The sequence below is a fragment of the Octodon degus genome, unplaced genomic scaffold, assembly GCF_000260255.1.
Source record: "Octodon degus isolate 3935 unplaced genomic scaffold, OctDeg1.0 scaffold00044, whole genome shotgun sequence".
Lineage (NCBI taxonomy): Eukaryota > Metazoa > Chordata > Mammalia > Rodentia > Octodontidae > Octodon > Octodon degus.
Genome location: NW_004524620.1, coordinates 8,736,608 through 8,748,073, shown reverse-complemented (window position 1 = coordinate 8,748,073; position 11,466 = coordinate 8,736,608). Strand labels below are relative to the sequence as shown.

General features: G+C 44.9%; 1 protein-coding gene across 1 annotated transcript in view; it reads left to right on the top strand.

The window, feature by feature from the left end:
• Positions 1-8,944: 8,944 nt before the first annotated feature.
• The window catches only part of Cer1 (cerberus 1, DAN family BMP antagonist), a 9,654-nt gene continuing 7,132 nt past the window's right edge, over positions 8,945-11,466 (top strand). The window contains exons 1-2 of the mRNA XM_004631738.1: positions 8,945-9,445; positions 11,261-11,459. Coding sequence (XP_004631795.1) covers positions 8,945-9,445; positions 11,261-11,459 — 700 coding nt within the window. The remainder of the gene's footprint in view (positions 9,446-11,260; positions 11,460-11,466) is intronic.

Here is an 11,466-nt window from a genome sequence, read left to right as displayed (position 1 = left end):
ACTTTTTATACCTCATTTTTATACTTTTCTGCTGGATGGTTAAGACCAAGATAAAGCAAGACCTATATAACAAAAAATGTAACTTTTGTATCTGACAGGGTCAGTCAAATCCCCTCAGGATTTACGCTGAAACCCTGTACAGCAGTTTGTAGATCTTTTTTCAGGACCATTTTGTAGTGGAAAAAAATATAACATATATATATGTTATATTTGTCCTCTGAATAACGCATCTTGTCCTCTGAATAACGACTATGAAGACAACAATATGCAATGTATTAATTATTGTAACTGTCTTACTAACAACCTGTTTTGAAATTGTCTTATTGTTATTTCTTTCTCAATAAAATTAATAAAAACTAAATAAATTTTAAAAAATATAATACAAAATAGCACATACCATTTTAATAGCTACGTTGCAATGGCCATACTCCAGGAGGAAAAGCATTAAGTGTGATAATATGTGTATCATTTATTAGTGCTGTACCCTAAAGTCTCTAAACTGAAGTTTATCACATACTTTCTGGGAGAATGAAGACATCAGTAACTTCCTGGGAGAACTGTAAAACTTAAATGTGAAACTATAAAGAATGTGGCTGGGACACAGTAGGCTCCCTATAAAAGATACAGTTTTAAAAGTGTGTGTTTCTGTGTGTGTGTGTGTGTGTGTGTGTGTGTGTGTGACACGCAAAGCGTGCATCTGTACTTGGAAGTAGGTGACAATTTCAAACAGTGCTTGTTTTCGCCAGTGAGGAACACCAGCAGGAAGGAGGAGCCTGAGGCTGCAGAATTGGAGCTTTAAGGTTCTAAGTTACAAATGTGAACTCTCCTCCATTTGGGGACATTATTTATTGAACACTGCAATATTTTAGATTCTGAAAATATCCAGAGGACTGAGGAACCCCTTTTTAAGACAAATTCCCAGTATCTCTTGCTTTCAGACAAGAACTGTCACATACTGATCTCACTGTAAAAAGAGACAAATTAAGGAGTAGCTCTGAGGACAGGAGGAGTTGTTTGCTTTGCCAGTGAATTGGACGTGGGTGGTGGCTAGTTACCAAGCTCAGCTCCTCCCTGGAGCCATATTTTCAAAATTTCCTGTTGCATTCAGCATTTAAGAATACATCGGTTGGAGGAGGACTTTGCTTACAAATCATGCTCCCAATCAACATTTGAAGATCTGAACGGTGGGTGTGAAAGGGAGAGAAAAGCCACACAGGCAGGGGTGAGAGTCGGGAAGGGTCCAGGGGAGAAGCTGATTAACAGGAAGACGGCAGGAGCTGCTCTGGTCAACCTTTCCCTTGTCTCTAGCTCTCCTACATGATAGAATCATTAGGTAAATGCAGGCAGGCACCGAGAAAGGCCTCGTAGAGCTTCATACCTGGGTCAGGTTGGTCTTCTGCACATGCGTCTGAATCCCCCTGAGCTTTATGGCAAACACGCACCTAGCATCAGTTACTCAGCAGAAGCCAAGCCCTAGCCAGACGGTGTGCTTCGCCTTTGTATTTTATTGTCATCATTTTGCACAGTGTGTCTCATGCCACCTTGTGACTTAATTCCTGTACCTCAAAGAGAAAATGTGTCATACTTTAATATTTATGTTACAGGTACTTAAGATTGTTTCTGCATAGGTATTGCCAAGGTAGGTAAGCCAACTTTTATTTATAGTGTAGAAAATATAAATCTGCCCACAACCTTTCATGAAAAGAAGGTTTTAGTATTTCCAGAGTTGGTTTCTGTGCCTGCCGTTGGACAGCCATAGAGAAGGGATGTCAATACAAGGTGTCATTGTTTTAGGTATACTCTCCATGACTTGCTTTCTTCCCCAACTTTTTTTTTTCCTTTGGCAGCTTCTCCTTGCATTCTGTGCTACATTTGGCCCTGCGTCAGTTGAAAGCTTTGCAAGTTGATTTTCCATTCCCATCTGAATTTTAGCTTAGCTGTGGAACTGTTTTCCATGTGTTTTTAATCATTTGTCCATGTGTTATGAGCTTATAGGGACAATATGGTTCCCCCAAGCTGCCTGCATTGTATAAGCAGAAACTGGCAAGGTGGCCAAGAGGGGAACAGTTTTTAGACAGATGCCCCCTACACTCGCTTCTGTTGGTGGTACAGCAGCTCCAGCTTCCAACTGGAGTGCAGTGATTTTCAAGCTGCCTAAAGTTACCTAACAGACATCTCGTTGTCTGGCACAAGTTACCTTTCTTAGGAGTGTTGTTGTCCTCTGGGAAAGACTTGACTAAGAATCGTGGCAATGAGACAAAGTTTAAAGTCCTATTTGGGAAATAAAAAATGAGCTATTCTGAGTCCTTCCAAACTCAGTGGAAATTTGATTTTTAAACAGAGTATAAGCATGGAGAATGAAGGACAAGCTCTCTAGGACAAAGTGGTACCTCTTGAAAAGTAAAGCATGACAAAGAGTGATGCCAGAAATTTCCATCCACATTTGGGTTAGATTTGGTACGCTAGAGCAAGCATCCATGAGCCTCTCACCATAAGGTAAGGGGCCAGGGACAAGAAAGAAGCAAAAAAGTGTGTTAGACAAGATCTCTGTGCTCAGAATTGCTAAGTAGGTAGTCTCCTGCAAACATAGTGCCGTCCTGGAGCGAGTCTTCTTGCCCTGCTTAGGAAGACACACACCCTCAAGTTGAGCCAAGCCCAGGGAACTACTAAATGTCTGAATCAACCCAGCTTCTAGAACCCCAAGTAAACTCCAGCATTGTAAGTGAAGGGCTCCCTTACAAACCTTCAACCACCTAGGAATTGGCTGAAAAGCAGGTAGCTTTTGTAGCTTAAAACATTAGGATTCTCATTGCTTTTTTTGGGGTTCACTCTGATTTCCCTTACTTTTTCTTTTTTAGGTCTGATTCATGAAAACTGACTTCAATGCTGTATAAAGTTTAAGTGGATATGAGAAGTCAGGCAACCCTGAGAAGGACGTTTTAAAGGATGCTGGGGTGAAGGCAAATTCACTGGGCTAGCACACGAGTGATGCGAGAATGTGGGGCCTGGACTTGAGCAAGGCTTTCCAGCATTTGCCTGGTGGAAGCAGAGGAGAAAACTGAAGTGTAGAACCTGAAAGTTTTATGGCATAAAGAGACACTTTCAAAGCAGTACAAACATCCAGTCGCTGCATACACACAGTGGGAGGCAAACACTAGCATTAGGGAGTGTGACAACTTGGCATTGATTATTCAACAAAGTAGGTTGGAGAAGGATGCAATTCCGAAAGTAGAGGCGAAAGGACAGATGAACTGGCGTGTTCTGATGGTCACACGTGAGGAAACTCTTCCATTTGATGGCCTCTGTCTTTTTTGCTGAAAAGTTCTATGAGGTCATTTGCTAAAAATGTTGAAAGAGGGGCTGGTGAGATGGCTCAGTGGTCTAAAGCACCTACTTAGAACAAGCTCAGCAAAGCACAGGGACCACAGTTCAATCCCCCAGCACCACATGCCAGCCAGCCCGCCCCCTGGTGGGCTGAGCTGGCCACACACACACACACACACACACAAATAAAAAAAATGTTGAAAGAGGGAGAGAGGTGAGTGGGCTGGGATTGCTAAAGCTTTTAAATAATCTGCATGAAAAATGAAAAAAGTTGACTAGAGTGATGAGAGAGAGTGCTGGGAAGAGCTTTGGGCTCACGAGACAGAAGACAACTCAGATGGAATTAGCGTGTGCCATGTTCTCAGGGCCTCTAGGAATTTTATTCACTCTAGGTGTAGGCCCAGGCAAGTCAGGCAGCAGGGTGTCTCCAGGGCTGGAATTTTGTAAGGGACAGGAAGTTTAAAATGATGGACCTTGAAATCCAGGCTAGCTGGAAGAAAATGAAGACCAGAGAACTTCGAGATTTCCAGTTATGAATTAACTCATCCACTGATTATTAAGCCAGGATGTTTGAGGCCTTACATACTATGTGAAAGGAGCTGGTTGGCAGCCTGAGATAGTATCTAAGACAGAGCCAGCTAATACTTTCAAAGACCTTAAAATTGAAACAGGACAGATGTTAAGCAATTATTCACATAAAGCATTACTTACTGACCATGTGGTAGCACTCTGGTGGGGATAAAGTAGGTACTACGCTTGATCTTAGCCAAAAAGCCGAGAGGCGATGGGGACGCTGTAGAGAAAGGGGCTGTGTGCGCCGCTGAGGGGGCTCTGGGAGGACGGGGTACGCGGAGAGTGCCGTGGGAACCTTGGCTCAGAGGAGCAGTGTTCTGGGAAAGGGCAGGGAAGAATGAAGTGGCGTAGGGGGTGGGATGACGGGATGCTCACGTGAGGCTTGTCGTAGGGCAGACCAGCCCTGTGGAGCCTGAGACCCAGGGGGACAGCAGGGCTTGGGGAAAAAGCAATAAGCTTGATGCGGAGGGCGGGCAAGGAGGGCCGTGCCAGGCGATCTCGGGGGCCTCGAGTTAGCGCCCGAAAGCCTGTGATTGCCAGCCGTAAGGCAGGCCCAGAAATCACCTTTCATTTTTCTGGGTTCGAGACCCAAGTGGTGTCTCCTGGCTTTCCTCAGCTCTGAGAGAAGCTTTCTGCAGAACGGAAAGCGACGAAGTCAGATACTGAGACAGAAAAGAAGGCCTGGCAGAAATTTTGCCTCCATGAAAGAAGAAGCAAAAATAAATCGATGGTCCTTTGATGCCGCTGTACGGATGGACGGACAGCTTGGCTCAGGGGAAGTACCCAAAGATTCCCTTTCATTGTGCGACTTTTTTGTATTATTGAATCTTTCTACTGTGTGTGTTTATTCCCTATTGAAAAACAGAAGAAATTGATTGCGCAATCTTAATTGGGCTTTCTGGCATTCAACAAATATTTACTGAATAAAATTAGCACACAGAATGTGTTTTTGGCATTTGGAGACACTTGAAAATTCCTGATTAGTATAGGAATAGTTTTCTTTGTATAAATTTTCCTTTTATAACTTATTTGGAATGAGACTTGCTACAGATTGCAAAATCCACCAGGCCTGAACACGAACACCCTCGTTGGTAAGACAGCCTCAGCCTCAAACGTGCTGCTTGAACGAGCAAGGCGGTTCCTAATGCGTGCTCCTGGGGAAGGCGCTGGGTGCTGGCAGGGCCCGTTCTACATTTTTAAATAAGTTAGTGAATTACTGATGAAAGGATTTAAGAGAAAACACTTTGTTCTTTTTGCTGCTATTTAAAAAGCAAGAAAAAATGATTCTGTTTTCTTTTGAGTTTTAAAAAGTGATCTAAATGCCCAGCATACTTTTATCTTCCAAAAACAGTAGTGCTGAGGCCATGGCGTGCGTGCGCTCCACAGTCTTCCAAGCTCCATCAGGTGGGAGGCCCTTTCCTGGCTCTCAGCTGGTCTGTCTGACAGACGAATCTCAACACTGCCTCTCATTGTGTGTTGATTTCATTAGGGTTCCAGGGAAGGAATCGGCCCCTCGTTTCTCCTCAGAGAGCTCTAGCTGTCCTTCCAGCTTCCACCAGAGACACTGAGGAGCACAGAAAATGGGGCTATCCTCCCACAGGTAGTCTGAACAGGCCCCAACACTCACATCTTCCGCGCAGGCTCGAGTGGCTGGGCTTTGTGGCCCAGTCTGCCTGCCCATTCTGTGAAAGTGCTGCTGACGTGGGGAAGCATGTTTTGTTTAGATACCTGAATGAATTCCTGGGGGGGGGGGTTCTCAAGACATGCTAGAGCCTCCGAAAACAGGCCCTGTTGAAACCAGAGACTCAGATTCTTTAAAGTGTGAGTTGCTGGGTTGGAGGCAGGAACTTCGACCCCGGCCCCTGGGGTTGTTTCCCATGACTGAGGCCAGTGGAGGAAAAGGCCAGATCTACTTGGCCTCACTCAGCTGAACTCCAGGCTGGGCTGAAGTAGATCAGGAGCGTGTCGTTCGCTCTGCAGAGCAGCTTCCTGCTGTGTGTGTGGGCCTCTCCCAGACGGGCCTCCCCTTGATTTACCCAAACTGAGAAATAACTAAATGTCTGGGTCGCCTAAAGGACAACAGAGGCCAAGGGGCTTTACTAGTGACTACAAAACATTTCTTTATTCTCTTAAGAATGGACTGTAGCTTGTCACATGCATAGCGTTAGAATTTCCGGGAGGACACAGTAGTGACAAAGTTGAAGGCCATCTACCTTGAGCTATGTAACATAGGAGGCAGAGGCAGTCGGGCAGATGCTCCGTAGCCTCGCCACAGAAGGCTTTGTTTTGCTAGACTTCGCCTTCAGTATAATTGTACATCGTCTCAGCAGGAGCGACAGAAAAGCAAAGAGAAAGATTCTGGAAGTGATGTTTTTTTTTTTTTATTTAGAAGTTTATTGTTTAATCCACAAGCTTCATATAGCTTTAGTTTTAAAAAACAAAAACAAAAACAAAACACAGTATCACCAAGACACTATTCCAAAGTCCGGGCCCTTCTTCCAGCTTCCAGACACAAGAGCTCTGAGCATTATGTACCCCAATTGAAAGAATAAGATGAAAACATGAATGGAGCCATGAGATTTCAGAAAACAAAGATTTCGTATGACTGAAGGACCCTCCAGCCTTCCTGGGATGACTTAACTGCCTTTACAAGCAGGGGGAAAGGGGGAAGGTGGGGGCTGGTGACAAGGGAGGGAAGAGAGAAAAGAAACCCAGAACACAGGAGAATCCAGTTCCAATGTTCTGAATCAACATGTCGCACATCTGTTGAGCTCTAGGTTGAGACAGAAAAGTGAAAGCTTGTTTTTCTGGGAGTGATTTTTAAATGACATTTATAAACACTAAAATGTGAGTCCAGAGGTTAGAGTTGAAGATTAAAGGACTGTTAAAAATGGATAACTGGCATCCATAGGTCATACAACAAAATTAAAGAATCTGCTAGATGTAACCTTTTTTAACAAAAATTTATTAATTTTCAACCATTTCCCCATGTCTAATATGATTTTGAGGTTTGCAAAGTAAATGTTTTACAAATTTTAGTTCAATGAACATTATTTCAATGGTATCCAACATTCAGCAGTTCTAACACTGAGCAAATTGCGACCTCAAATGCAATCTGCAAGTTAGTCTTCAATCTTGGGTTAGTTATGGTTAGTTAGCAGTACCTAGAAATGCTAGACACTGATAATAATAGAATTTTAATCACTGAAAAGTAAAGTGTAAGAGGAATCAGAAATCACATGATAAGCTGGAAGCCCTGGGTTTGGTCCTTGGCACCAAAAACAAACCAAAAAAATAATAAGAAATCATATGATAGCTAGATTTTATACCATATTTATTACCAGGACAGCTAGTAGTTGATGTTAAATGTAAGAAACTTAGGGCCAGCCTGATAGCTCATCGGACTACATTAATGCCTGCTTAGGCAGGGTACAGCAGCTGGGGTTCGATCCCTGGCCTGCTGTGCCAGCCCTGCCCATGGGGCGACTGAGACAGCGATTGAGACTGGGCATGGTAGTGCGCACCTGTAATCCCAGCACTTGGGAGACTGAAAACAGGAGAATCACTATGAGTCTGATCTAGTAGTGAGACCCTGAAGACTGTGTAGAACCTGTCCTAAATACAGAATATAAATAAATAAATTTAAGAAACTTAAATAGCAGACTTGTTTTTTAAAGGTAATTTAAAAGAAATGACTAATTATAATGTTCATTTATGATAGATCAGTGGTACTTTAATACCATCCAAGTTTCTTTGGATATTAGGTAGAAATAAAATATAGCTCTTCTCAGAATCCTGTTAAAATGACTCCAGGGGACCAGTTCTTGGAAAGAAAACTTAATGAATACTGGCAGGGGAAAGGGTATTCCAGGATTATTTGTGGTGTTGAAAGGAAAGAAAATACTGATTAAAATAAAATGGGAGGAAATACAAGGGGGCCCGCGTGGATCCCCAGGGGAGCACAGCTGGGACGGTGTCACAGGTCGCTGGATTTCGGGCTTCAGTCTAATCAACGTGCTTCTCACACCCTCAGCTGATTGCAGATGGTCAGTGAACACATTTTCTATTGATCCTCAAAAACTCTTGTTTCCTGGTCTTATTTAACCCAATTATCAATTATTGTAGAAGGAAGAAAGATGCGGATTCAGTAAGGCAAGGAACTGGGCAGCCAGCATCATGCCTGGAGTTATCAAACCTGGTGTTGGAATCCCCTTCTCACGTCTAGCTCTTTGTTTGAAGAGGGGAAACATTGATTAGGAAGCTCGAGGAGACACTCCCCCCACTGAAGACTGATGGACTGTTAGCCTACACTCAGGACCCTGTCGAGAAATCTGTGACCAATTGGGAAAGCTTACTGAGAACTGATCAGTTGTGAAGCTCAGCACCTGGTATTTGGTTCTTATTGGGAGAGGGTTAACACTGAACTCAATTTTCATGTGTGGAGAAGGAAAACATACACCCCTTACTCAACAACATACCCCTTACCCAATGCACATGCCATTAAAGGGCAATAAGACTCAACAAAGTTAATATCCTCTTTCCTTACCATCTTGATATATTTGCACTTTAGCTGGGGGGGGGGGCTTTCCTAAAAGCCTGGGTTTTTGCTTAATGCATGTTCCTAAGTTTTATTTCTTTCATGCAAACACATCGTGTCTATTTTGTCCCAGCACAATGCAGATGCTCAGCAGACGTCTCCTAATAACAGGATTGGGAAATCCAGGCAGAGAATGAGCTGTTTTTGCTAACACAACTCTCTAAATCTCAGACCATAACTAAACTGTCTGCTAATTGCCCCCTGGGTGCTAGGCTTTCACTGGGGCCTTCTAAAATACACAAAACTAAAGTGAAGGCGGGACGCCATTGACACTACATAATTCAAGCAAACAATCCCTGTGTTTACCCTGCCTGGCTGCTGACCACCTGCCCTCCTACCCTACAGGCAGGTGTCTATATATAGGATGTCCCGTTCACAGTCCTGCAGAGCCGGCCTCTCATTGGAGCCTCGCCATCTGCGAACCCGAGGGGAGCGCTGTCCTCTGGCAGCATGTGTCTCCTCCTCCTCTGCGTGCTTGTGCTTCTACCCCTGGGGAGGGCCAGCTGGCACCTGGACGGCCGCCAGAACCATAGCCCTGTCTCCCTCGTGCTCCTAGAAAGGAGTCGCAGAGAGCTCCCCATGGCCAGCCTCGAGGACGCTGAGGACAAGCCAGACCTGTTCGTTGCAGTGCCGCACCTAGTAGGCACCAGTGGGACGGAGGAAGACCGGAGGCAGAGGGAGAAGATGCTGTCCAGGTTTGGCAGATTCTGGAAGAAGCCTGAGAGAGATGCGGATCCCTCCAGGGACTTGGAAAGTGAGCACTTCCCCCTGGCAACCCAAGCTCTCCCCGTGACTGGGATGAAGGTGGAGAAATCTCCTCTCCGGGAAGAAGCCAGGAAGTTCTGGCACCACTTCATGTTCAGAAAGGGCCCGGCTTCTCAGGGTGTCGTCTTGCCCATCAAAAGCCATGAAGTGCACCGGGAGACCTGTAGGACAGTGCCCTTCAGCCAGGTATGTGCTCACGGAGGGCAGGGGTGAGGGTTTGCAGAGCGGGGCAGCGGGCGCAGGGGGAGGGATGGGAATAGGCCGTGGGAGCCCGAGTCTCCCCTCCGTACGGACCTGGTCCTCGGGCGCTCGTCACAGGGCTGGGCAAAGCACACTCATATTCCCTAGGTTTCCTCCTGGCGTCTTCCGTGCTCTCGGAGATGCTACAAGAATAGCCTGCTGCTTTTGTCACTGCCAGGTGTCATCCCCTTGATGACAGAGAGCTTTGGATCATTTGTTGATTTTTAGATTGGGAGTAATTGACGATACGCAGTTAGAAGATTGGGCAGTTAGGGCCCCGGCGGCTCTGCGGCTGTATTTCTGCCTCGGTGAGTCTGTGCGTGAGCAGGTGCGCTTCACGTGTGGCCAGGGCGGGGGCGCCGGCTCCCCAGACACCTTCGCACCTGGTAGTGATGCTGTTAATCTCTGTAGTTCGGATCTAGTCACGTCACAGGTTTGTGAAGCCTGCTTTAATAGTTGTCGAGGTTATTTAACTTTTAGAAAATTATCCCACCACTTCTAAGTACATGGAGATTCTTGGCCCAAAATTGCCATAGTATTTCTAGTATTATGCTGGCAAAAATAATTTAGTTTAACTAATTTTCTCAAAAAGTTTTTAAAAAAGAATCTTAATGTAAGGTTACATGGCCTCACATTCCTACTTTCTGACTGATGTTATTTTGGGTGATTTATCACCCAAATAATACCAATGCCATATTACATATTAAGACAAAGGAGGGGCTGGGAAGAAGGCTCAGTAGAATAAGCACTTCCTTGGCAAGCTCAAGGGTCTGAGTTCAATCCCCAGTTCCCAAAAAAAAAAAAAAAAAAAAAGACAAAGGAGCTTCTGCCATCTCATTGCCCTGGTCCTGGCAATTGTCACATCACAAATGTCAACATGGAAGTGACAAAATGTCTCAAGTCCTTAAACCTGAAGACAGTGAACCAAAAGTAAGGGAAGGAAGAGTAAAAGTGAACAGTCTAATAACACTACCCAATTAAGTAGGCAGCATTTTAAGGGGTTGACCTTGCAAGGCAGTTAAGTATTCTTTCTGAACGGCCAACGGCATGAAGCAATCACAAGTCAATTACCCAAATCACAAGGACGGTTTTGTTGGACCACATGCAATTAGAAAATTGCTTCTAAAAATAAAGTCATCAAATTTCCTTTGAAACTTTTATTTTGAATGGGATTGCATATTAAATAAAAGTTAAGATGCTTGACTCATACTCTGAAAAGCACATAAAACTGAGCGTATGGGTTATGGATAGGCGGGTGATGTCAGAGCACATGCGTTGCAGCTCTGCCGCAAGCAGCTCCTGGATTGGAATGCGCTGCAGGCCCTGCGAGTAGATACAGTTGCGCTCGCGGCCTTCTGGTCTGCTGTGTGATCAACGCACAGATCCGTACTGAGCGCTTGCATTGTCCAGCGTACATAGCAAGAGGTGAGTCACAGGACCGGTGTGATTGCCATTGAAGTTTTTCCGTTTGGTTATACAGAACTGGGCAAAGCATTTAAACTTGATATTTATAGTATAAATTATTTTAATGCTAACTTGATGATTTCCTAAGGGTTAATTTAGAATTTACTCAATAAATTAAACTTAGTCAAGGAGGCTTCATGCTTTCAGCATAACATCACTCAGACAGTGTACGTGTCCAGAGTTGGAAAGGCTTGGAAACTTTACTGGAAACGATCCTGACCTGTCCTATAGTGCCTGCATCTTTCATAGTAGGAACATGACTCAAGATAACGTAAGGGAAATGTGTTTGCCTTCTAGACCGTCACCCACGAAGACTGTGAGAAAGTGGTCGTCCAAAACAAGCTTTGTTTTGGGAAATGCCGGTCTGTCCGTCTTCCGGGAGCCGCGCCAGGCTCCCGCTGTGTACCAGCCAAGTTCACCACGCTGCATTTGCAGCTGAACTGCTCCGGCCCCGCCCCTGTGGCCAAGGTGGTGATGCAGGTAGAGGAATGCCAGTGCCAGGC